General features: G+C 35.2%; 1 protein-coding gene and 2 pseudogenes across 1 annotated transcript; all 3 read left to right on the top strand.

The window, feature by feature from the left end:
- Positions 1-949: 949 nt before the first annotated feature.
- Positions 950-6,237, top strand: LOC118057018 (protein NLP9-like; annotated as a pseudogene).
- A 7,066-nt stretch (positions 6,238-13,303) lies between these two features.
- Positions 13,304-15,213, top strand: LOC118057019 (putative ubiquitin-like-specific protease 1B). The gene is made up of 7 exons (XM_035069465.2): positions 13,304-13,667; positions 13,756-13,927; positions 14,034-14,126; positions 14,199-14,339; positions 14,434-14,549; positions 14,642-14,711; positions 14,789-15,213. The coding sequence occupies exons 1-7, from the start codon at positions 13,561-13,563 to the stop codon at positions 14,912-14,914; spliced, it is 825 nt and encodes a 274-aa protein (XP_034925356.1). The 5' UTR covers positions 13,304-13,560; the 3' UTR covers positions 14,915-15,213.
- Positions 15,214-21,924: 6,711 nt separating this feature from the next.
- LOC118057034 (protein NLP9-like) lies at positions 21,925-26,706 on the top strand (annotated as a pseudogene).
- The last annotated feature ends 287 nt before the right edge of the window (positions 26,707-26,993 follow it).

Here is a 26,993-nt window from a genome sequence, read left to right as displayed (position 1 = left end):
TAAATTTGTCAATTAGGATATTATATTTTTTATTTACCCTGATGACACTTGTTGTTCTTGTAGCCTGTAAATGTAACACCCATGTAAAACACGGAGAGATGAAAACTGATGGAGCAAAGTGTGCCTGAGGAAGCTTCCTCGTTAATTATTACCAAAATTAGAAGTCAACTCATGATTGAACTTCTCTCAAATTTATCCTCTTTTCAAGGATTAAATAACAAGATTGATCTTATAAATTTAGACAGGACAATCCAAATGCACTTGAAATTCTCAGCCACTTCTGTCTCGTATGGATCATTACTAGAAAATTTTGAGAATCCAAACTTACCCTTAACCGCCTACAGTACAACGCAAAGAAAGCTGTGAGAATGGATTACAAACTAAAGAGCCATAAAAAAAAAAAAAAAAACACTAAGCTGATAATCAATTCAACAGGAAGACCAAAAACACAGGCAATTTTGTTCCTTCTCCTTCCACTTCCTCTTCTTCTAGTTTTTTTTTTCTTTTTTTTTTGGATGCAGAGGCTCTGTTGTTCCCAAAGCACTAAATTTCATGCTTCCTTTGTAATCTATCAGTGGCCTATTTACAGGGTAACAACGAGTCTCCTTCTAACTTCTCAACAATTAGTTTTATCATTCCTAATTATTTGATGATTTAACAAATATAAAATGAATCACTCCCTATCACATGTCTAAGAATGATTTATTGGGCCTGTGTGGGCTAATTGAGTCCATAGATAAGGCCCATAAAAGAATATATAATTATTATATGGACAAGAAAAATTAATCGGGCCTTTATTTGAGATGGAATTTGTCATCAACCGAATGTTGGAGTTTCAGAAAAGTCAACCTCCTTCAAGTCTTTATTCTTTATTTGAGATGGAATTTGTCATCAACCGAATGTTGTTCCCAGAGAAGACTTGTTGCCAAAAAAATCTGTCGAAATACAAATGTATTTGGAACATTTGTCTTCCGTTGAAGATGTTTTGCCTCCTGCAAAGTCGAGTCTAAGGGAAACCATGGAAAAAGCGTTATCGTTGCTAGAAGCTTCTTTAGGAAGTCGTTGTTTTCACGTCCAGACATTTTTTTTCGGGCATGGAATTGTGGATTTCCAGAATGGACTTCAAATATACGTTATTTACAGACCGAATGAATTCTTATACCTATCAGATGCCATCTCTTGTGGAGTAGGGGGTATTATTGCCCTTCCTCCGGTCTTTGAATCTGATCAACCCAAGTATTGCTGTGCTGTGCTGGAGCTTGTGACCATGGAGGAGAAACAAGATTTTGATTTAGAGACGGAAAAAGTTTCACAGGCTCTCCAGGTTTGTCTTCATTATATATACATATGTGTTTTTTTTTTCAATCAGATTTTGGATAACGTTGTAAATACTACTCAATTTATTATCAGGATTTAGGAGAATAAGAAAGAGATGAAAGAAAATAGCTTTCCTTCGCATATCGAGTTTGAAGTCAAAGTTGTTGTCTTTTCTACTTTCGAAATCTCATAAAATGTGAATTTTCCCCTTAGCTTCATTTTCTGTGATCTCTGTGTTTGCATTTGCTAGTGTTTCTGAGGTGAAACAATCTTTAAGCTTTAAATTAAAGATTAAAATATTTGAGTCATTCACTATTACAACTGCATTAGCTTGAGTCCAAAATATTTGTGCCATTAAATTATATGCGCAAAGAGACATTGGTCTTGTTTGATGGTGTTATAAACTCTGTATAAACCCAACTGTTTAAAGGCTGCGGATTTACGGACCAATTTACAACCTCGACTTCGTTCTGAGGTATTTATCAGTAGTACCTTACAGTTTTTTCTATGCTAAATTAGGTTGTCTTCTGCTTTGTCTAATAGAATTTTTTTCCCAGTGTTTTTCAAGGGATCAAAGAGCTGAGTTAACTGAAATCGCTAATGTTACCAGAGCTGTATGCCAAACACACAGATTGCCGCTTGCTCTGACATGGATTCCTTGTGATTATACCTGGGGAGCTGTTGATGATATTTCAAGATTGCATGTCAGATTACGTGATTCAAGGATGATCCGGAAATGTGTGTTTTTCATAGAGCGTACATCTTGTTATGCCGTGATCAACTATTTATGCACAATTGGCAAGGTGCTGCTGGACTCGCCTTTATAACATATCTTCCTTCCTTTGAGCCTGATGTGAAGGAAAATCATGTAAGCGAGTATCCTCTTGCTCATCACGCACGAAAGTATAATTGGAATCGGACGGTCCTTATGTACAGGTAACATTCTTAAACCACTTCATCCATATTTGCGTCCCTTGTGTTTGGCCTTTTGTTTAGGTACAAGTTGGCCTCATTTGCAAGCTGCCTCCGGAATTTGGCCATGCCCAATGCTTTTCAAAAATTTGCTTGCTTAGAGGAAAAAAAAAGATGATACCCAATATTTTTATAGCTCAGAAGGGATTTTATGTATTAGCTTACCTTTTCTGGCTCTCTTGCAGCTAGAAAAAACAATGATAAAATTGAACCTGCTCGAGATCCTGATAGTAAACAACAAAAGGTATCTGAAGTCTGGAAAGATTTCGATAAGTTTATAGACAAAGAAAATAAAGTATGAATCATATGTAAAGGATGTAAAAAGAAGTATACAATGGATAGCAAGATGAGAACTTCAAATCTACACAAACACTTGAAAAGTTGTTCAAGAAAGATGAGAACTTCAAATCTACACAAACACTTGAAAAGTTGTTCAAGAAAGAGACAGAGAGATGCAAAACAACATAGATTACCTTCTGATTTGGGAGGGAATTTTGAATTTGATCAAGAGAGGAGTCGCCTTAACCTTGCTAGAATGATTATGAAGCTCGGATGTCCGTTGGATATGGTTCAAAATGAGTTCTTCAAAACATTTGTCTGCGATCTGAAGCCAAAGTTTCAACTCTGTTCACAAGACACTGTTCAGGTTGATGCTCTTTCTATTTACAGACAATAGAAAGAGAAACTAATGAAATATCTTGATAATCTCTCATCTCTATTCAGTTTAACAATTGATTTGCAGTCATACGGTGATAACAAGATGTCCTGCTGCTTGACCATGCATTTTATTGATGATGGGTGGAGGATGAATAAGAAGATTTTGGCTTTCAGGAGTATAGAACATGATTATATGAATGAAGCTGTGAAAGATGTGCTAGTGGAGTGGAACATCATTAAGAAAGTGCAGTTCATGTTTGCAGAAATTGCTCCACCAAACAGTCAAATGACTAGAGAATTCAGAAGCAAGCATCTCAGTCAATTCCCATATATGAATGGGGACTTACTATGTTTTTCATGCCATGCACAAACTCTTGAACTTCTTGCTGGATATGGGTTTTATGAGATAAAAGACGTGCTTAACAAGATTAGGGGCTGTATTGTATATGTGAATGCAACACCAATTAACCAAGATAAGTTTCGGGAAGCAATTAATAATGTGAAATTGCAAGACATGAAAGCAGCCTCTCATGATGATCCTACCAGATGGGATACCACATTTGTCATGCTCATGAGTGCATTGGAATTAAGAGAAGCTTTTACTCAACTCGAGCAAGTTGATTTTGATTTTAAGGTGAATCCATCCAAAGAGGAGTGGTGGAAGGCAATGGTTGCAAGTGAGTGTTTAAAAGTGCTAAACAAATATTTAGGCAGTTCTTCATCAAAGCATAGATGCATTCTTCCTCCATGTTTGCTATATTTATAAGAACTTGCTTTCGTGGGAAAAGAGTGAGCACACATATGTTTGTGCAATGGCGAAGAGAACGAAGTTATCTAGCATCACCTTCCAAGGACACCAGTTGTCTGACATTACATGATCCAGATTCTGATGATAAGTTCCGGGGATTCCGTGAGTGGCATAAGCAGAAAGATGGTGGCGATGTGGTTGATTCACAAAAACATGATCTTAATCGGTATTTAGGAGAGCTTATGGAAAACCTGGATAAGGTTTCAGATGTATTAGCTTGGTGGCGAGTCAGTTCTCCAAGATTTCCTACACTTGGTAAAATGGCTCGTGATTTCCTAGCGATTCCAATATCAGCTACTGTATCAAAGTCTACTATCAGCGGTGCAGTTGCATTCAATGGTTTCAGGCTTTAATATGTGGACAGGACTGGTTGGAAAGCCCTGAAAACAATTGAGTTCTCCACTTTCTAGAGACTGGTGATTCCAAAATGATTTCCCCCATAAATTTCTGAAGATCGTTTTCCTGTTTTTTTCCCTACCATTATTTGTTAATGAAATTTGGCTGCAAAGTCACACACTTCCCTTGTAATGATTATTAACAGGGTCATGACGCTAAAACAATTTGATTTGCATTTCCTAAGCTTGATGGTGCAACGTTGATCAATTATAGTATCAATTTGTTTAACCAGATTGTTTTTTTAAGGTATTAGCATATGTCTTACGCGTGGACAACATGTGAAAGTGATTATTATTTTACAACCTCGACTTCGTTCTGAGGTATTTATCAGTAGTACCTCACAGTTTTTTCTATGCTAAATTAGGTTGTCTTCTGCTTTGTCTAATAGAATTTTTTTTCCCAGTGTTTTTCAAGGGATCAAAGAGCTGAGTTAACTGAAATCGCTAATGTTACCAGAGCTGTATGCCAAACACACAGATTGCCACTTGCTCTGACATGGATTCCTTGAGATTATACCTGGGGAGCTGTTGATGATATTTCAAAATCTCATGTCAGATTATGTAATTCAGGTTTTTTGAGGACATGTGAACTTTCAATAGAGCGTACAGCTTGTTATTCAGATGAGGAGATGCAAGGCTTTGTGAATGCTTGTGAGCAACTATTTCTGAACACAGGGCAAGGTGCTGCACAAGCCTGTGAAACATGTCTTCCTTCCTTTGAGCCTGATGTGAAGGAAAAGCAAGTAAGCGAGTATCCTCTTGCTCATCACGCACGAAAGTATAATTAGAATGCTGCGGTTGCAATCCTGCTAAGGAGCACTGATGCTGGTTATATCTATACATTAGAGTTCTTTCTCCCTATCCTCATGAAAGAGAGTTCAGAGCAGCAAGACTTGGTTAGGAACCTGAAGCTTACTCCACGGAAAACTTGTAAGAGCTTGAGAATGTTTTCAAAAGAAGAATTACTCGGGGAACGAGGTTCTAAAGTTAGTAAAAACAATGATAAAATTGAACCTGCTCCAGATCCTGATGGTAATATGTTCATCGAATGTGCTGATGATAAACGACGAAAGGTATCTGAAGTGTGGAAATGGTTCGATAAGGTTATAGAAGAAAATTGTGCAGTATGGGCCATATGTAAAAGATGCAAAAACAAGAAGGGAACTTCAAATCTACACAAACACTTAAAACGTTATTCAAAAAATAGACGGAGAGATGCAAAAACAAATATGTTTGTCCAATGGCGATGGTGGCCAGTCAATACTCCAAGATTTCCTACACTTGGTAAAATGGCTCGTGATTTCTTAGCAATTCCAATATCAGCTATTCTATCAGAGTCTACTATCAGCGGTGCAGTTGCATTCAATGGTTTCAGGCCAGAGATCATATAGAGGATTTAATAAATGGACAGGACTGGTTGGAAAGCCCTGAAAACAATTGAGTTCTTCACTTTCTAGAGACAGTTGAATCGAAAATGATTCTTCCCCCTATTGTCTAGGAACAAACATATTTGTTTTTGCATCTCTCCGTCTATTTTTTGAACAACTTTTCAATTGTTTGTGTAGATTTGAAGTTATCTAGCATCACCTTCTAAGGACACCAGTTGTCTGGCATCACATGATCCAGATTCTGATGATAAGTTCCGGGGATTCCGTGAGTGGCATAAGCAGAAAGATGATGGCGATGTGGTTGATTCACGAAAACTTGATCTTAATCGGTATTCAGGAGAGCCTTTGGAAAACCTGGATAAGTTTTCAGATGTATTAGCTTGGTGGCGAGTCAGTTCTCCGAGATTTCCTACACTTTGTAAAATGGCTCGTGATTTCTTAGCGATTCCAATATCAGCTACTGTATCAAAGTCTTCTTTCAGCGGTGCAGTTGCATTCAATGGTTTCAGGCTTTAATATATGGACATGCCTGGTCGGAAAGCCCTGAAAACAATTGAGTTCTTCACTTTCTAGAGACAGGTGATTCCAAGATGATTTTCCCCCTAAATTTCTGAACATCGTTTTCCAATATTTCTTTTCCTGCCATTATTTGTTAATTAAATTTGGCTGCAAAGTCACACACTTCCCATGTAATGATTATTAACAGGGTCATGACGCTAAAACAATAGCAAAAGCTAAATTTGATTTGCATTTCCTGAGCTTGGTGGTGCAACTTTGATCAATTATAGTATCAATTTCTTTAACCGGATTGTTTTTTTAAGGTATTAGCATATGAAGGGATTTCTGGTTCTTCCCTGATCTCCTTAAATGTGAGATCTGACTCGTTTGTGAAGCAAATGTCTAAATATCTGGCTAGTCCGTTTACAGTGAGCAAACCTACCAGTCCAGAGGATTTTGAAGTTAATCCAATACGTCTTCGATTCTTCACTGAATGGGAGGGCAGAATTTTTTCTAAGAGTTCTTGTTTGCTTAACTGAACGATTTTAAGTTCACATGTTCTATACTTGTTTCTGCTAGTGAGATTGTTGTTCAATGCAATAATTATTATTTAACTCGGCGGGAATTATGCCCCATGAGACCATAGAACTGGCTTGATGATAACGTCGCCCTTTCTACATTCTTTGCTCATAGATACTACATAAAAAGTTTGAATGGCCCATATTATATTGTATTGATCAATGGTTATACATAACACCGTGATTACACTGAATTTCAAAACCTTACAACATGCAAATGGAAGCCTTGTGACCAAGGGCTGAACTAGGAATTTTTTTTATCTTGGACTATGAACAGTTACTAATCCTTGTTGTAAAGCTAAGTTAGAGCTTAAAAATTCTTACTTAGTGATGGTTTTGTACTGTTGTTACTCTCTGTTTAAATTCTTCTTCAAAACCTAAGCTAAAACCCGATGTTGTTGAGAGAATAAAATAAAAATCCCATGGTGCTTCTCAAGTATTAATAAAGGTAAAAGAGTGGATTTTAATAAATAATCAATAAAAAAAATCTTTGCAAGGAGTGGGTTTTTACCAAAAAAACAAAAGGGAAAGTCTTTATTTTTTACTTAGTAGATGTGTTTTTAGGAGATAACGTGCCGTACTGGGGTTTGGGGTGAAGCCCTGAAATTTTTTTTCTTTCTTGCACAAAATCCATAAAGTTCATTACTGCATATAAAGCTCCAAATAAAATTTAATCAAAATAACAAAAACACAACAAAAATTAACCCTACAAAAACATATATGATTTAAAGACAGTATGATTCCAAAAATAAAAAAAGAACAGAGAAATTAAAGCTCTTAGCATTAGCTGCACTTGCAATCCTAGGCTAAAGATCAGTACACTTCTTGACAATGGCCATTACCATATCACCAACGCAGACAGAAGGCAAGCGGTTCAAGCAACCCTTAATTCCCTTCACAGATATGATGTAAAGGTTATGCAGGAGAATATTAAGTTTTTTTATAATTTTTTTTTTTTATCTAGGCTAGAGCCCACCTTAGCCTTCTATACTCCTCCGCCCTTGCTTGTGACGAAGAACAAATACAAACACTGATGGAACAAATACAACATGCAAATGGAAGCCATGTCAAGCTCATGTCCGGTAGCAGAGATTGCAGATTCCAATAACAAGCAACGAAATGGCATAGATTATCCAAGTAGCCCACTTGACACCAGGGGGGAAAGGGATTGAAATAATGATGAAAAACACGGTGGCTGCCAGGAAAACAGCAACTTTACCCAGCACTTTGGATGTCTTCGGAAACTTGGTGGGGTTGATAAAAAGTGAAACAAAGAGGCATGAAAAGAGAATTGCAACAAGAATAGAGAGTAAATGCATGGAATCGAGTTTGGAATCAGGAATTTGGTTAAAAAAAAGGGCTATTGCGAAGCAAGTGGTTATAAGCACCTTTTGCCATTCCTTTTCCCGCTCATCATTTGGGAGTTCGGACGCAGATTCAGATTCTTGTTTTGGAACGGAAGCAGTACCCTCCTCCATGAGTACGGACGCAGATTCAGATTCTTTTTTTGGAACGGAAGCAGTACCCTCCTCCATGAGTTTCCTGTGCTGTAAAACTTGGGAAGACTGGGAAATAATTTATAAGAAACGAAAAAAACTTTTAAGCTGGGAAAAGATGGGCTTGCTGTACAGGGCTACAGGCAGCCACTGTCACAGAGATTATAGGACCAGTGTCGGATATATATAGCATCGGGGTTGCAAATCAGGCTTCTAAGCTCCATTTATTACAAAAATGCCATCTCGAGAGAATCTACAGAAATGGGTGAGGGTCCCCGTGGAAAGTGGAAACCCATGGTTATTTGGCAATTGAACCGTCTCCCATTCGTCTTTGTTTGTATCATGTCGTCTGCCAGCACAGGCATGGGCTAGTCTATTCGTTGTGGTTTTGACCACGAATCTTAAAACAGTGGTCCACTAAGGCTAAAACAATCCACTGTGAAGTTTGAATCTTTTGTTTTTTTATTGATAGAAGGAGAAGAAGAATGTTAAGGCAACACTCATCCAATTCTTCTATCCTGAACACAACACAATGCCAAAAGTATATTCTCTCTCTGTCTCTCTCACGTTTCTCCATTTTCTTAGTTCTTGGCATTGTGTTGGATGAGCTTTACATGGCATATAATTGGTTATTACGAAAATGCCATAATTGGGTTTCAGTTCATCGCTGTGTCGTTCGTCAAAGGGGGACCACCTTTTGACGAACGACACAGCGATGAACTGAAACCCAATTATGGCATTTTTGTAATAACAAATTATGGCATTTTCATAATTGACTCGCCACCAAGCTAATACATCTGAAAGCTTATCCAGGAAATGCAAATCAAATTTAGCTTTTGCTATTGTTTTAGCGTCATGACCCTGTTAATAATCATTACAAGGGAAGTGTGTGACTTTGCAGCCAAATTTAATTAACAAATAATGGCAGGAAAAGAAATATTGAAAAACGATGTTCAGAAATTTTGGGGGAAAATCATCTTGGAATCACCTGTCTCTAGAAAGTGAAGAACTCAATTGTTTTCAGGGCTTTCCAACCAGGCATGTCCATATATTAAAGCCTGAAACCATTGAATGCAACTTATTTTGGTTATTACGAAAATGCCATAATTGGTTATTACGAAAATGCCATAATTGGTTTTCGGTTCATCGCTGTGTCGTTCGTCAAAGGGGGACCACCTTTTGACGAACGACACAGCGATGAACTGAAACCCAATTATGGCATTTTCGTAATAACCAATTATGGCATTTTCGTTCGTCAAAAGGTGGTCCCCCGACACAGCGATGAACTGAAAACCAATTATGGCATTCAGTGAAGAATCGAAGACGTATTGGATTAACTTCAAAATCCTCTGGACTGGTAGGTTTGCTCACTGTAAACGGACTAGCCAGATATTTAGACATTTGCTTCACAAACGAGTCAGATCTCACATTTAAGGAGATCAGGGAAGAACCAGAAATCCCTTCATATGCTAATACCTTAAAAAAACAATCCGGTTAAAGAAATTGATACTATAATTGATCAAAGTTGCACCACCAAGCTCAGGAAATGCAAATCAAATTTAGCTTTTGCTATTGTTTTAGCGTCATGACCCTGTTAATAATCATTACATGGGAAGTGTGTGACTTTGCAGCCAAATTTAATTAACAAATAATGGCAGGAAAAGAAATATTGGAAAACGATGTTCAGAAATTTAGGGGGAAAATCATCTTGGAATCACCTGTCTCTAGAAAGTGAAGAACTCAATTGTTTTCGGGGCTTTCCGACCAGGCATGTCCATATATTAAAGCCTGAAACCATTGAATGCAACTGCACCGCTGAAAGAAGACTTTGATACAGTAGCTGATATTGGAATCGCTAAGAAATCACGAGCCATTTTACAAAGTGTAGGAAATCTCGAAGAACTGACTCGCCACCAAGCTAATACATCTGAAAGCTTATCCAGGTTTTCCAAAGGCTCTCCTGAATACCGATTAAGATCAAGTTTTTGTGAATCAACCACATCGCCATCATCTTTCTGCTTATGCCACTCACGGAATCCCTGGAACTTATCATCAGAATCTGGATCATGTGATGCCAGACAACTGGTGACCTTAGAAGGTGATGCTAGATAACTTCATTCTCTTCGTCATTGAACAAACATATTTGTTTTTGCATTTCTCCGTCTATTTTTTGAACAACTTTTCAAGTGTTTGTGTAGATTTAAAGTTCCCTTCTTGCTATCCCCTGTATACTTGTTTTTGCTCCATACTGCATCATTTTAAGTGCTTGTGCAGATTTGAAGTTCCCTTCTTGCTTTCCCTTGGATGCTTCTTTTGACATCCTTTACATATGGTCCAGACTACACCATTCTTTTTTTTAACCTTGTCGAACCATTTCCACACTTTAGATACCTTTCGTCTTTTATTATAAGCATGTACGGTGAACATATTACCATCAGCATGAAAAGAATGGTGTGAAAACTATATTTGCAGGCGTTTGTTCCTGTGTTTGACAACGAAAGAAGACACTTCTTTCTATTTGTACTACAATTGAAAAGGCAAGTTGTTGAGATACGGGATTCATTAGCTGCATCACGGCAGAGTGATTGGGTTGACAGGCGACTGCATAACTTGGTAAATGGCTGCATACTTTATGAGCTACCTTAGTTAACCACTGTACTAATGGGCTTTATGAATTTTTTCCTGCCAAAACATTTTCACAAACCAGTTGGTTAGCCTGGACGCCCTTTTCAAAGATGATATAGATCAGAACTACCAAAAAGTTTGGTCCTTCACAGATTTCAGAGTGGAAAGACCATCGAATGTCCCACAGCAACAAAATGGGTACATATATATTTATGATCCACAATATATTGAGTAGTTAGGTTACATGTTGAGTAACTTTAAAATACTATAAGCCACATCAGATGACATGATTTCTTTATGTGCAGACATGACTGTGGTGTGTATGTTATCAAGTTTATGCTAGCACCAGAAGAAGTGACAAATCCTGATTTTGTGGTAAGATTTTAACATTAATGTGCCCTTACTGAAGATAAAGGTATGACAGTCTTTCTAATTATCTAGCCAACATGCAGTTCGACAGTGAAAACGAGAGGTTGGAAGTGGTACTAAGATTGCTAGCGAGTGATGTCAACTCATGCCGGAATGGTTTGGCTTCCAAGGCTGAGTCTTATTATGAGCAGAGGTTTGGAAATCATTGAGAATTTTTGGCAAGAAATGAGAATATGAAAGACGTAAATCATCGATAGGAAAGAAAGTATTTAGACAGAGAATTCAACTTCAAGGAAGCTTACCAGATAATGTGGGCTGCATGAGAAAGGAACTCAATGCTCATCAAATCATATGTGAATGGCCATTATTGTAAACAATATAGTATAATTGGTACGGACATAAAATGGCAATATGGGAAACAGTCATCTGGTTGCACATTCCTGTGGGTTGTGGAGATTTCTGGCTGAACTAAAAACTATGAGTTGTTTTATCATTTCATATATACCATGTAAATATTATATAAATGCAAACTGCTAAGGACCTGTTTATGTAATCTGAAAATCTCAAGGATGATCCAAGTACTACATAAATTCAAATCAGTTGCTCGACCTTACCTTTGTCAATCCATTGCATTGAGGACAACATAGTATACGCAACAATTTTGGTTGTCATCCTTAAACGTTGCAGAATATGCAAGACCACGAAGTTATTGCCAAAATGCAGATAATTAAATCTAACATTTTCCTGTTCAAAATACAGCATATTATGGTTCTAAAAAATAGTGGCAAGGGAAAGGAACTTATTTATCAACAACATACCAAGAGTGAGGAATTGAGTCCTGAAATCGGACCCAAGTCTAATGGGTCTTGTGTTTGGACCCATTCGCCTTGGGTCTAGTGGTGGGACTCAACTTTATTAGGTCATGCATCAAGACCCATTAGCCTTGGGTCTAGTGGTGGGACTCAACTTTATTAGGTCATGCATCAAGACCCATTAGCCTTGGGTCCTATGTTTGGACCCAATTTTGTTGGGTTTCGACACTAGATCCAAGTTTAATGGGTCAAGTGTCGGGACCTAATTATGTTGGGTTGGGTATCTGAACCATGAGACGTGGATCCTGACGCATGACCCAAGGCTAATTTGTCTCGACACAGGACTCAACAGAATTGGGTCCTAATGTAAGACCCGAGAGAATTATAATAAAATAATAATATTTATAGCACAAATAATATAATTTTTAATATTAATACTTTCAATTATAATAAAAATAATAATATTTATACTACAAATATAATATTTTTTATATTAATACTTTGAATTGAAATAAAAATAATAATATTTATAGCACAAATATTATTATTAATTTTATCCCTCAAATCAACTAGATGGTTTTTTTTTTTTGTAGCAATAATATTTTAATTCAAATTTATTATTAATAATAATAAAAATAGTAATTTATACTTTTACCTTTCAAATAAAATCTGTGGTTGTTTTTTAAATTTGTTATTCCTTGTGTCGGTTAATAGACAAAGGCAAACTAGGGCGTATGGGTCTACTGACCTAGCCCCACTATCTTGGAACCTTGGAGGGCTTTGCAGACCCCAGTCGCGCGGTCTCCAAACCGAGGTGCACGGTCTCCAAACTCCAGGCATGTGGGTTTATAGCCATGCACGCGGTTGGCTCCAGCGCTAGGTGTCTCCAGCCTAAGGCCTGTTGCCCCACGTTGCGTGCAGGTCTAGCCCTAGCGCTCAGGGCTTGTTGGGCCCAACGCCAAGTGTCTACAACCCCACTAAAATCAGAACTGACCATTTTCTTGCCAATCATCCATTTAATGTTATATGCATCCCACTGAAAATACAACCCCCCAATGTCCTTGCAACTCTATATGGCAATGCCAACTCTGCCATTACACTGCTTCAATGCACAGTGCTTTGTATCTAGGTAAACAATAATAAGAGTAGTGATCCCTTTTTTGTATATTGTATAATAGGTTGGTGTCGAGAGACAAGTAATTTCAAAATGATTTGTTTCCTAAGTTTCTGAAAATCATTTTCCCGTTTTTTTCTACCAGTATTTGTTTCATGAAATTTGGTCTACAAAGTGCAAAAAGAAAAAGCCTCGCACTTCCCTTGTGATGATTATTAACAAGATCAACTATGCTAAGATTTGATTTGCATTTCCTAAGCTTAATGGTGCCACCTTGTAATTTCAATTACAGTATCAATTTGTTTAACCTAATTGTCTTTCAAGGTATTAGCACATGTCCTATGAGATTACAAGATGTGAAAGTGATTGTTCTGTTGTAACTATAGTTTTCATCGCCCGAAATTGAATGTTCACATTTAATGGGATTATCATTTTTCTCAATTTGTTTGTGTCTTCCATATTTGTAGCAGCAAGGAAGGGAAGCCTGATTCTTCTCTGGTCTCCATAGATGTGAGATTTGACTCACATGGGATGCAAATGTCTAAATATTTGGTTGGTCCGTTTACAGTGAACAAACCTACCAGTCCAGAGGACTTAAAGTTAATCCAATATGTCTTTGATTCTTCACTGATTGAGAGGTCAGATTCTTTTCCCTCAAGTTATTGTTTGCTTAGCTGAATGCATTTAAGCTCACCAATTGATCTATTATGTACCTGTTTTTGCTAGTGAGACTATTGTTCATTGCAAGAATTATCATTTATCTCGAAGGGAACTATACTCACTGAGACCAAAGGCCTGGCTTGATGATAACGTCATTTCTACGATATCTGATGCCATAACTTTAGTTAAGAGGAAGATGGAAGATTCTGTAAATTGGTATCTGCCAATTGTTTTTGCAGTAGGTTCTAAGATCATATTTGTACAACTGACATCTTATTCTGTTCAATTTCACGAGTCCACCACATGAAAAAAAACAGAATTTCCTTATACTCTGTGTTGTACAGGAGAATGCAGATGATCCATCTAAGTGTATTTCTTTCGCGAAAAGGCATAGGATCAAGGAAAACTACATGTCAGATCTTTTATGTTGTGAAAAGGTGAAGTTTGGTTTTCTTTAGTCCAATTAACGCATCCCATGCTTAGTTATGCTGTGAAAACTACATTTGCAGGCATTTGTTCCTGTCTTTGACAAGGACAGAAGTCATTTCTTTCTATTTGTACTACAATTGAAAACGCAAGTTGTTGAGATATGGGATTCATTAGCTGCATCATGTCAGAGTGATTGGGTTGACAGGCGACTGCATAACTTGGTAAATGGTTGCATACTTTATGAGCTACCTTAGCTAAACACTGCACTAATGGGCTTTTTGAACTTTTTCCTGCCATAACATTTTCACAAACCAGTTGGTTAGCCTGGACGCCCTTTTCAAAGATGATATAGATCAGAACTACCAAAAAGTTTGGTCCTTCACAGATTTCAGAGTGGAAAGACCATCGAATGTCCCACAGCAACCAAATGGGTATATATATATTGAGTAGTTAGGTTACATATTGTTGAGTACCTTTAAAATACTGTAAGCCACATCAGGTGACATGATTTCTTTCTGTGTAGATATGACTGTGGTGTGTATGTTATCAAGTTTATGCTAGCACCAGAAGAAGTGACAAATCCTGATTTTGTGGTAAGATTTTAACATTAATGTGCCCTTACTAAAGATAGAGGTATGGCAGTCTTTCTAATTATCTAGCCGACATGCAGTTCGATAGCGATACTGAGAGGTTGGAAGTGGTACTAAGATTGCTAGCGAGTGATGTCAACTCATGCAGGAATGATTTGGCTTCTCAGGCTGAGGCATATTATGAGCAGAGGTTTGGAAATTATTGAGAATATTTTGTAAGAAATGAGAATATGAAAGACATAAATCATCGATAGGAAATAAAGACAACATATAGGAATTCAACTTCAAGGAAGCTTACCAGAGAATGTGGGCTGCATGAGAAAGGAACTCAATGCTCATCAAATCATATGTGAATGGCCATTATTGTAAACAATATAGTATAATTGGTACAGACATAAAATGGGAATATGGGAAACAATCATCTGGTTGCACATTCCTGTGGGTTGTGGAGATTTCTGGCTGAACTAAAAACAATGAGTTGTTTCATCATTTCATATATACCATGTAAATATTATATAAATGCAAACTGTTATGGACATGTCTATGTAATCTGAAAATCTCAAGGATGATCCAAGTACTACGTAAATTCAAATCAGTTGCTCGACCTTACCCTTGTCAATCTATTGCATTGAGGACAACATAGTATACGCAACAATTTTGGTTGTCATCCTTAAATGATGCAGAATATGCAAGACCACGAAGTTATTGCCAAGATGCAGATAATTCTAACATTTTCCTGTTCAAAATACAGCATATTATGGTTCTAAAACATAGTGGCAAGGGAAAGGAACTTATTTATCAACAACATACCAAGAGTGAGTACTTAAAGGCTGGACTCCAATCCAAATATATTGCATAAGCTGGAACAAGAGGATGTTAAAGGGAGAAACTTATTATGAACAACATTTTGTTCTCTCCTTTCTTTCCTTTTATTAGGCTTTTAAGTGAAAACAATGAATTCCTAAGAGAATCATCGAAAGGTGGGACACTATCTATTTGAGCTCTTGGCCAAGCGCAATAACCCCTCTTTTCAATCAGAATTCCATACAAAGAACTCAATTGACTCAAGTCTTCATTTCCTTTTTTTTTGAAAGATGTGTATATTATATAAGCGTCAAGTCTTCATTTCCTAATATCTTCCCTCACTTGCACAACTTCAAATCTTTCAAAGTTTCACTCTTTCTGCTCAGATTTTTATCTACTCGCAAAACAGAACAGCTCAATTTCCTCTCTTTAGCCTTCTTTTTTTATTTGAATAACTAAAAACAACTCAATAATTACACTGAGAAACCTAACCTTTTACCTATTTCGACAGAAATAACCCAGAAAGCAAAACCTCACTTTCTTCAATCCTGCAATACATATAGCTGCCTGCACACACCAAGAAATCAAGATATATCAGCTTTCAGCGGCCAATAAACAAATATCTCAACATCCATGGTCTAATTAGTACATCACTCACCTCCTTTCTATGAGTAGCAAGGACAATTCAGTAATATGACATCCCAAAATTTGCAGTATACAAAGCCTCCGTGATTCACTGCAACATAGTTCCACACTCCAATATCAGCAATAACACTCCAAAATTGTCTTCTTTGTACATATAAGCACATAGATAAAGCTCAATATAAGTAAAGGCTGCCTTTTTTTGCGCGAGTATAAAGCCTGAGTTTTTTTTTTTTTTTTTTATGGGTTTTCTTAGAAGTGGTCCGAAAGGGCAGATTTCAGTGCAGATGAACTATCTAACCTCAGTTTGTTTATTTTTATATTTTAAAAATATTATTTTGAAAAAAAATAATTTTTTTTATTTTAAAATAATTTTTTTACATATTTTCATATATTTTTTTATATATTGATATTAAAAATAAAATTTCTAAAATAAAAAAATATTATTTTAATATATTTTTAAATAAAAAATACTTATACTTTCAAACACACTTTAACTATAATTAAAGAATTTTGATTTGTATTTAATATTAGCATGTAAAAAAAATTATAGAAAATAATTTAAACTAAAAAAATAATTGATATTATACTCCAGAATACACCAGACTGAAGAGATTTGATTTCTATTAAAAATTAGCATTTTAAAAAAATTACATACAAAGTGATTCAAATTAAAAAAAACCAAAACAATTATTATTAATGAAAACATTAAACGTTGCCAAAATACTTTAGACGTCCATTTTTTACTCTCTAATTTCACGGTTAAAAATTTTGATTTTTTTTTTTTTTAAAATTAAAACTTTTTAATTGCTTATTAAACTAAATTCAAGGTATTTTCCATTTGGTTAACGAAGTTGAAAGATGAGGATTAAGTGAAAAATACGTTATAGGTGATGGTTTAAAAAATTCTCACAAAAAATTCATTTTCATCCTCAATCTTTACATATACCTTTTATATTCCTAAATATCTTTTTAATTTAATTTTGATATAAAAATTATTTTTATTAAGTTTTAATCTTTGATTTAAAAAGAAAGAGAAAGAGAAAGAGATAGAGATCAGCGGATTCTTGCTATACAGAAAAAGATATCTCATTGGCGATGATTTACCATGTTTTCCTTGCCATGCACAAACTATTGAACTTCTTGCTGGAGATGGGTTTTATGAGATAAAAGATAAACTATTGAATATGTGAACGCAACACCAATTAACCAAGATAAGTTTCGGGAAGCAATTAATAATGTGCAATTGCAAGATATGAAAGCAAGATAGAATTTCTTGGTGTTTGCTTTCTAATAACTATGAATTTGAGTTCTCCTAAAATTATTGAAAGTTTACATGATCGTTAATTTTAGGTTTCATGAAATTAATTGAAATATACACAAACTGATCCAAACATCCACATTAATAATAAAAAAATATAGAATTTCCTCATACACATGTGTTTTACAAGAGTACGTAGATGATCAATCATATCTAAGTGTAATTTTTTCACGAAAAAGCCCAAGAGAAAACCTTGATTTATTTTACCTTTTTGTGTATATATAAAGCTTATGTGTTTGGGAGTGTGGTACCAGATATTTTTTAAAATACTTTTCATTTCAAAACACATTAAAATAATTTTTTTTATTTTAAAAAAATTATTTTCGATATCAGCACATTAAAATTGATCTGAAAACACCAAAAATTATTAATTTGAAGCAAAAAAAATAAAAATAATTTTTTTAAAAAACACTTCTAAAATACGATGTAAAACACTCATTTCCTTTGTTTGCTTAGAAGTGGTCCAAAAAGGAACTAATTATTGATTTCAATGTAAATGAACTAACTTAAATAGATTAATTTTGGTGAAAGAGACTTGATCTTTATTTAAAATTAGTATTGATATTTTTTTTTCACGTGATCCAAATTAAAAAAAAATAATAATGTAAAGAACTAAATAGAAACACATCCATAGACATAAAGTCATCAATCTAATAAGAAATGTTAAGAATGGTGCCTAAACCTTAAAGAATACAAAATTGTTGAAAAGAAACACAAAATGTTATTATTTAGGCCTATAATCAATATTTTAAGTTTAATCTCCTATGAGTGGTTGTGTTAACCACTAATATGTTACCTCTCGACTGGGTATATATATATATTTTTTTTTTAAAAAAAGCCAAGTTTGGAAGGACTTGTCAGAAAAAAATTTTTAAAAAGTTTCAACATAATTATTAAATCTAGCCCAGCCTGACGAGTCGACCTAATAGCTAAATCAATTTGGATTTGTTAAAAGAATAACCAGTGCAACAACCTAGTAAAACTCAATCGACCCATGACCTGGGTGAATCCGGACAAGATCCATTTTTTTTTTTTCAAATGTGGTTTTTCTTTTATACCTCTTTTTTTTTCATATTTTCTAAGTTGATTATTAACATGTTTTAAAGTTCAATATATAAATATTAGAAAAATACTTTACTTTTTCAATATCGGATTTGAAACCCTTTAGTATATATATTTATGTTTCCAAATTTTTTTTATTTTTTTAATATAGAATTTGAAGCCTTTTGTATATCTACTCTATATTTACAAGAAAAAAGTTATGCTTTTTTAATGTGAGATTTGAAATTCTTTAATATGAATACTTTATATTTCCAAGAAATATGTTATTTTTTTTATGTAAAATTTGAAGACTTTTCGTATATATACTCTATGTTTTCAAGAAAAAATTATGTTTTTTCAATGTTGAATAAAAAAACTTTTTAAAATATTATTTTAAATTTTATTATTTAAAACATGTATAACTTATTTTTTAATTGAAATTTTTCATATAAAATATATTTTTTAATTTTTTCAAATTAAATTAATCTATAAAACTTAAGAACTGACCTCTTAATCACATCAACTCCAGACGGGAATTGATAACCTCAAAGGCTCAATCTAGACAAAGGACAGCCCTACCTAGGCTTAGCCCATCAAATTCTCCAATTGAAAGATACAAGCCCATAAGACGTTTGAATGGCCCATATTATGTTAAATGGATCTAAGGTTATCTATAACACCGTGATTACACTGAATTTCAACACCTTCCAACATATAAATGTAAGCCTTGTTACGAAGAACAAATACAAACACTGACAGAAAAAAAAATATATGCCATGTAAGGCTCATGTCTAGTAGCAGAGATTGCAGATTGCAATAACAAGCAACGAAATGGCATAGATTATCCAAGTAACCCACTTGACACCAGGGGGAAATGGGATTGAAACGGTGATGAAAAACACGGTGGCTGCCAGGAAAACTGCAACTTTACCCAACACTTTGGATGTCCTCGGAAACTTGGTGGGGTTGATAAATTGTGAAACGAAGAGGCAAGAAAAGATAAATGCAACAAGGATACAGACTAAATGCAAGGAATCGCGTTTGGAATCAGGAATTTGGTGAAAATGAAGGGCTATTTCAAGTCCTGATGTGAAGCAGATGCTTATAAGCGTCTTCTGCCATTCCATTTCGTGCTTAGCATGGAACATATAGACCAGCTCTTCTTCTTCGTTCATGGTGGGACGTGGTAGCTGCTGTGATTCTAGTTGTCGTGCACCTTGCCAGAGTCGGGACACAGATTCTGGAATTGAAAGAATAAAACCTTTGATAACTCGAGCACCATTCTCCATGGTTTTCCTGTGTTGTATGCTATAAAGCTTGAGAAGACTAGGAAATAATTTATAAGAAACGAAAAAAACTGTCCAAAAAGTATGCATGTGATGCTGATATTGCCAGCTTATTTATACCAGCAGAAAAGAAAGAGGTGGAGGTTGTTGATAATCGGATTCGGACCTCAAGAGTCAACAACCGAATGTTGGAGTTTGGAAAAGTCAATCGGACCTGTAATTTTTTAATCTAAAAGTGATGAGCTATTTTATATTAGAGTAGAAGTTGATGAAGAAACTTTAATAATTAAGCCATTAATGTTTTTTAATTTATAGTTTTTTAAAAAGTTTGTTTTTGCAAACTCTAAAAACTACTATAAGACCAAATTATGTGGAGAAAAGTTTACTTATCAAATTATGTTTCATATTTTTATAAAAGGTGTACCTAACTCAAACTCAAAATCTATTATGCAGATCTTAAATTCTTTATCATCACGCGCACAAGAACATGATGATTTTAATTGTAGCTGAGATGTAGTGGGCTGCCGGAGTTTCGACATAGTTGCTGCAATCCAAGGGGAGAAAATCTTGACGATAGATGGTGCTGAAATTGACATGGAAGTCCTTTGCTAAAAAAGCTTGCAAAGACAAGAATGTGATTGCTTGAAAACTTTTGAAGTTTTCTTATATATATATACAAATATAAAAAGAATGAGGTTAGGATTTTCATTCATCACAGTATTATGAAGTTATTATTTTAAATTAAATATACAAAAATTATATATAGACTAAACTAAAAATACTATTTTAATTTTAATAAATAAAATAAGATAAATATATTTCTTAACAATTATCACTTGTTTTTTTTAAAATAAAAATAAAAACAAAAACAATTCTTTCAATAATCATAATAAGTGAACTAAATAGTAATAAATTTAAGCCAGTTCTAACATCTTAGATGATAAAATTACATTGATGGGTGTTTTAGATATACTATAAGTTTTTATTATGAATCTTTTATAATATCTAATATTTAGTTCTTAATCCATTAATTATATGATTTGATGGACATCTAGTAATGTGATCGATGATATTAAATTAACATTATAGAATCGGACCTCTCATTATAAAAATCAACGAAAGGAAATGAAGAATCGGACATCATTATAATATTCAATCGGGCCTCTGACAAGAGCGGCCTTGCAAGAAACTACGTTTATATATTCATGTTCTTGCTTTGTTAAGTCCTAAGCACAGCCTAGATTCACTCTGTTTATATTTAATTTGGGAATTTGTTTTTTTAAAAAAGGTCCCAGATACAGAAATTGAGGGGTGTGAGCAGAAAGAATGGGCTTAAGGCCCAGCTTGAAACGTGCTATTCGGCTATAATCTGCAACTTTCGCAACAGAAGTTAGATTAAAGCAATATTTCCTAGTCTAACATTGCTTTAAAACATATTATCTCTAACATTGAACTCCCCTCGGTGAATTAATGGTAAGAAATATTATCTCTAACATTGCTTTAAAACATATTAGGTGAAGTGCTTGATTTTTCCAAATTAATAAATAAAATATAGTTTCATTATGGGACAGACTCAGCTGATACATAGGACTCGAAGCCCAAGGCTCAAGAAAAACCCAGAAATTTAACCCCAGCATAAATCCAAAGAACATTCCTGCCAACCTTTTGAAACGAAAATATGAGCTAAATTATTACAACTATCCAAAATGAAAACACAGCTTGTGGTCCTTTGGCAATGAATTCAGTGTGCTTGCTACAAGGCAACTAACCTTCTCTCCACGTAATTTGGTTTTATAGTAGTTTTTACAGTTTGGAAAAACAAACTTTTAAAAAAACTATAAATTAAAAAACATTAATGGCTTGATTATTAAGGTTTCTTCATCAACTTCTACTCTAATATAAAAAATTACAGGTCCGATTGACTTTTCCAAACTCCAACATTCGGTTGTTGACTCTTGAGGTCCGAATCCGATTATCAATAAATTCCACCTCTTTCTTTTCTGCTGGTATAAATAAGCTGGCAATATCAGCATCATAAGCATACTTTTTGACAGTTTTTTTCGTTTCTTATAAATTATTTCCTTGTCTTCTCAAGCTTTATAGCATACAGCACAGGAAAACCATGGAGAATGGTGCTCGAGTTATCAAGGGTTTTATTCTTTCAATTCAAGAATTTGTGTCCCGATTTTGGCATGGAGCACAACAACTAGAATCACAGCAGCTACCACCTCCCACCATGAACGAAGAAGAAGAGCTGGTCAACAAGTTCCATGCTAAGCAGGAAATGGAATGGCAGAAGACGCTTATAAGCATCTGCTTCACATCAGGACCTCAAATAGCCCTTCATTTTCACCAAATTACTGATTCCAAACTCGATTCCTTGCATTTACTCTCTATTCTTGTTGCAATTATCTTTTCTTGTCTCTTTGTTTCACATTTTATCAACCCCACCAAGTTTCCGAGGACATCCAAAGTGCTGGGTAAAGTTGCAGTTTTCATGGCAGCCACCGTGTTTTTCATCACCATTTCAATCCCATTCCCCCCTGGTGTCAAGTGGGTTACTTGGATAATCTATGCCATTTCGTTGCTTTTTATTGCAATCTGCAATCTCTGCTACTAGACACGAGCTTTACATGGCATCTATTTTTTTCTGTCAGTGTTTGTATTTGTTCTTCGTCACAAGGCTTCCATATTTGCATGGAGGAAGGTGTTGAAATTCAGTGTAATCACGGTGTTATATATAACTATTGATCAATATAACATAATATGGGCCATTCAAACTTCTTATGGACTTGCGTCTTTCGATCGGAGAATTTTATGGGCTAAGCCTACGTAGAGGCTGGATTATCTTATGTCTTGCCTGTCTTTTACTTAGAGTAAACTTCTAGAAATTAATTAGGGCTAACAAAAGACAAAAAAAATGCAAGAGATAGACGTCTCCAAGGCTGAAACGACACGGTGGTTTTGAGGGATTTTAAACCGCTACACATCCTGAAAAATATTTAGTTGTACGTGACATCTAAGCGATTCATACGAAACTCATAGTCTGGTACTGGCAACCAGAATCTACAAATTCATGATTCGTTAACAATTAAAAATAAACTATGATGGGAGTTCATTTAAAAATTCTTAAAAAAAGTTCAATTTCATCTTCAATCTTAATATATTATATCTATTCAGTTCTTAAATATCTTTTTAATTTAATTTAAATATGAAAATTTATTTTTGTTATTTTTTTTATCTCTAATTTGAGAAAAAAAGATAGAGGTCATCGAATTCCGGCTTCAAAAAAAAAAGTTATTAGTAATAATTATAATTATTAAAATAGTCAATATTAGTGTGAAATAATTTTATTTAATGAGTGTAGTTGTTATTAAATGTATTTTTTTCACGAATTATTCTGGGCCACATCCCAAAATCTACCCGTATAAGACTGAAAGGTGAGCATGAAACAACTGCAATTGGGCTCAACAACAATGCACTATGGTAGAGTAAGATATAGGGGGGAGGGAAATTGACAAAACAATGTAATGGGGGAGTGTTTTGAACTCAATCTAATAACTAAGGCTGAATCCTGAAAATAATATTTTGTAGGGAAATGCATGCCTCTGTAATATCTTATGGACTGATAGAAAGAATCCTCTCTCTCTTTTTTACAGGGTAACGGTAACAATGAGTCTACTTGTAACTTCCAGTTAGTGTTGGGCTAATTGAGTCCATAGATAAAGCCCATAAAAGAATATATGATTATTATTTGGACAAGAAAAATTAATCGGACCTTTATTTGAGATGGAGTTTGTCATCAACCGAATGTTGGAGTCTTTATTTGAGAAAAGTCAACCTCCTTCAAGTCTTTATTCCTTAACCACTCCTCATCGTTCCACTTTCCAGCCATGGATAAGAAGATCTGAGGAGTGAGAAGACTTGTTGCCAAAAAAATCTGTCGAAATACAAATGTATTTGGAACATTTGTCTTGCGTTGAAGATGTTTTGCCTCCTGCAAAGTCGAGTCTAAGGGAAAAGATGGAAAAAGCGTTATCGTTGCTAGAAGATTCTTTGGGAAGTCGTCGTTTTCACGTCCAGACATTTTTTTTGGGGCATGGAATTGTGGATTTCCAGAATGGACTTCAAATGTATGTTATTACAGACCGAATGAATACTCACACCTATCAGATGCCATGATCTCTTGTGGAGTAGGGGGTATTATTGCCTTTCCGGTCTTAGAATCTGATCAACCCAAGTATTGCTGTGCTGTGCTGGAGCTTGTGACCATGGAGGAGAAACAGGATTTTGATTTAGAGACGGAAAAAGTTTCACAGGCTCTCCAGGTTTGTTTTCATTACATATATTTTTTCAATCAGATTTTGGATAACATTGAAAATACTTCTCAATTTATTATCAGGATTTAGGAGAATAAGAAAGAGATGAAAGAAAGTAGATTTCCTTAACATATCGAGTTTGAAGTCAAAGTTATTGTCTTTTCTACTTTCGAAATCTCATAAAATGTGAATTTCTCCCCATTAGCTTCATTTTCTGTGATCTCTGTGTTTGCATTTGTAGTGTTTCTGAGGTGAAACAATCTTTCAGCTTTAAATTAGAGCTGATGAAGCATTCCTTATTACAACTGCACTAGCTTGAGTCCAGAATATATGTGCCATTAAATTATATGTGCAAAGAGACATTGGTCTTGTTTGAAGGTGTTATAAACTCTGTATAAGCCCAACTATTTCCAGGCTGTCGATTTACGGATCAATTTACTACCTCGACTTCGTCCTGAGGTATTTATCAGTAGTACCTTACAGTTTTTTTTATGCTACATTAGGCTGTCTTCTGCTTTGTCTAATAGAATTTTTTTTCCCAGTGTTTTTCAAGGGATCAAAGAGCTGAGTTAACAGAAATCGCTAATGTTACCAGAGCTGTATGCCTAACACACGGATTTCCACTTGCTCTGACATGGATTCCTTGTGATTATACCTGGGGAGCTGTTGATGATATTTCAAAATCTCATTGCAGATTATGTAATTCAGGTTTTTTGAGGACATGTGAACTTTCAATAGAGCGTACAGCTAGTTATTCAGATGAGGAGATGCAAGGCTTTGTGAATGCTTGTGAGCAACTATTTCTGAACACAGGGCAAGGTGCTGCTGGACAATCCCATCGAACATATCTTCCTTCCTTTGAGCCTGATGTGAAGGAAAAGCATGTCAACGAGTATCCTCGTACTCATCAAGTTCGAAAGTATAAATTTGAATGCTGCAGTTGCAATAGTGCTAAGGAGCACTGGTGCTGGTTTTAGCTATATATTAGAGTTCTTTCTCCCTCATGACAGATATTTTAGAGCAGCATGATTTGGTTACAATCCGGAAGCTTAAACTACGGGAAACTTGTAAGAGCTTGAGAATGTTTTCAGAAGCAGAATTAGTCGGGGAACGAGGTTCTAAAGTTAGTAAAAAAAATGCTCCAAATGTTGATGGTAATATGTTCACCGTATCTGCTTTATAATAAAAGACGAAAGGTATCTGAAGTGTGGAAATGGTTCGACAAGGTTAAAGAAAAAAATGGTGTAGAAAAGAAGCATCCAGGGTAAGGTAAGAAGGGAACTTCAAATCTGCACAAGCACTTAAAATGGTGCAGTATGGGCCATATGTAAAGGATGCAAAAACAAGTATACAGGTGATAGCAAGAAGGAAACTTCAAATCTACACAAACACTTAAAAAGTTGTTCAAAAAATAGACGGAGAGATACAAAAACAAATATGTTTGTTCAATGGCGAAGAGAATGAAGTTATCTAGCATCACCTTCTAAGGACACCAGTTGTCTGGCATCACATGATCCAGATTCTGATGATAAGTTTTGGGGATTCCGTGAGTGGCATAAGCAGAAAGATGATGGCGATGTGGTTGATTCACAAAAACTTGATCTTAATCGGTATTTAGGAGAGCCTTTGGAAAACCTGGATAAGCTTTCAGATGTATTAGCTTGGTGGCGGTCAGTTCTCCGAGATTTCCTGCACTTTGTAAAATGGCTCGTGATTTCCTAGCGATTCCAATATCAGCTACTGTATCAAAGTCTTCTTTCAGCGGTGCAGTTGCTATCATGTGGACAGGACTAGTTGGAAAGCCCTGAAAACAATTGAGTTCTTCACTTTCTACAGACAGGTGATTCCAAAATGATTCTTCCCCCTAAATTTCTGAACATCGTTTTCCTGTTTTTTTCCCTACCATAAATTGTTAATGAAATTTGGCTGCAAAGTCACACACTTCCCTTGTAATGATTATTAACAGGGTCATGACGTACGCTAAAACAATAGTAAAAGCTAAATTTGATTTGCATTTCCTAAGCTTGATGGTGCAACGTTGATCAATTATAGTATCAATTTATTTAACCGGATTGTATTTTTAAGGTATTAGCATATGTCTTACTCGTTGACAACATGTGAACGTGATTGTTCTGTTGTAACAATTTCGATAAAATGTTCACATTTTATGGGATGATCATTTTTCTCAATTTCTTCTTGTCATCCATATTTGCAGGAGCAAGGAATGGATTTCTGGTTCTTTCCTGGTCTCCTTAAATGTGAGATCTGACTCACTTGTGAAGCAAATGTTTAAATATCCGGTTGGTCCGTTTACACTGGGTAAACCTATGAGTCCAGAGGATTTGAAGTTAATCCAATACGTGCTGAATGGGAGGTCAGAATTTTTTCCAAGAGTTCTTGTTTGCTTAGCTGAACGATTTTAAGTTCACCTGTTCTATACTTGTTTCTGCTAGTGAGATTGTTGTTCAATGCAATAATTATTATTTAACTCGGCGGGAATTATGCCCCATGAGACCATAGACCTGCATTGATGATAACGTCCTTTCTACATTCTTAGCTCATAGATCCTACATAAGAAGTTTGAAAGGCCCATATTATGCTGTATTGATCAATGATTATACATAATAACGTGATTGCACTGAATTTCAACATGCAAATACAAACATTGACAGAAAAAAAAATATGCCATGTGACGCTCGTGTCTAGTAGCAGAAATTGCAGATTGCAATAACAAGCAACGAAATGGCATAGATTATCCAAATGACCCACTTGACACCAGGGGGGAATGGGATTGAAATGGTGATGAAAAACACGGTGGCTGCCCATAAAACTGCAACTTTTCCCAACACTTTGGATGTCCTCGGAAACTTCG

This window comes from Populus alba, chromosome 17 (assembly GCF_005239225.2).
Source record: "Populus alba chromosome 17, ASM523922v2, whole genome shotgun sequence".
Taxonomy (NCBI): Eukaryota; Viridiplantae; Streptophyta; class Magnoliopsida; order Malpighiales; family Salicaceae; genus Populus; species Populus alba.
The sequence above is the reverse complement of the archived record's forward strand: the minus strand, read 5'-3'. Positions and strand labels throughout refer to the sequence as shown.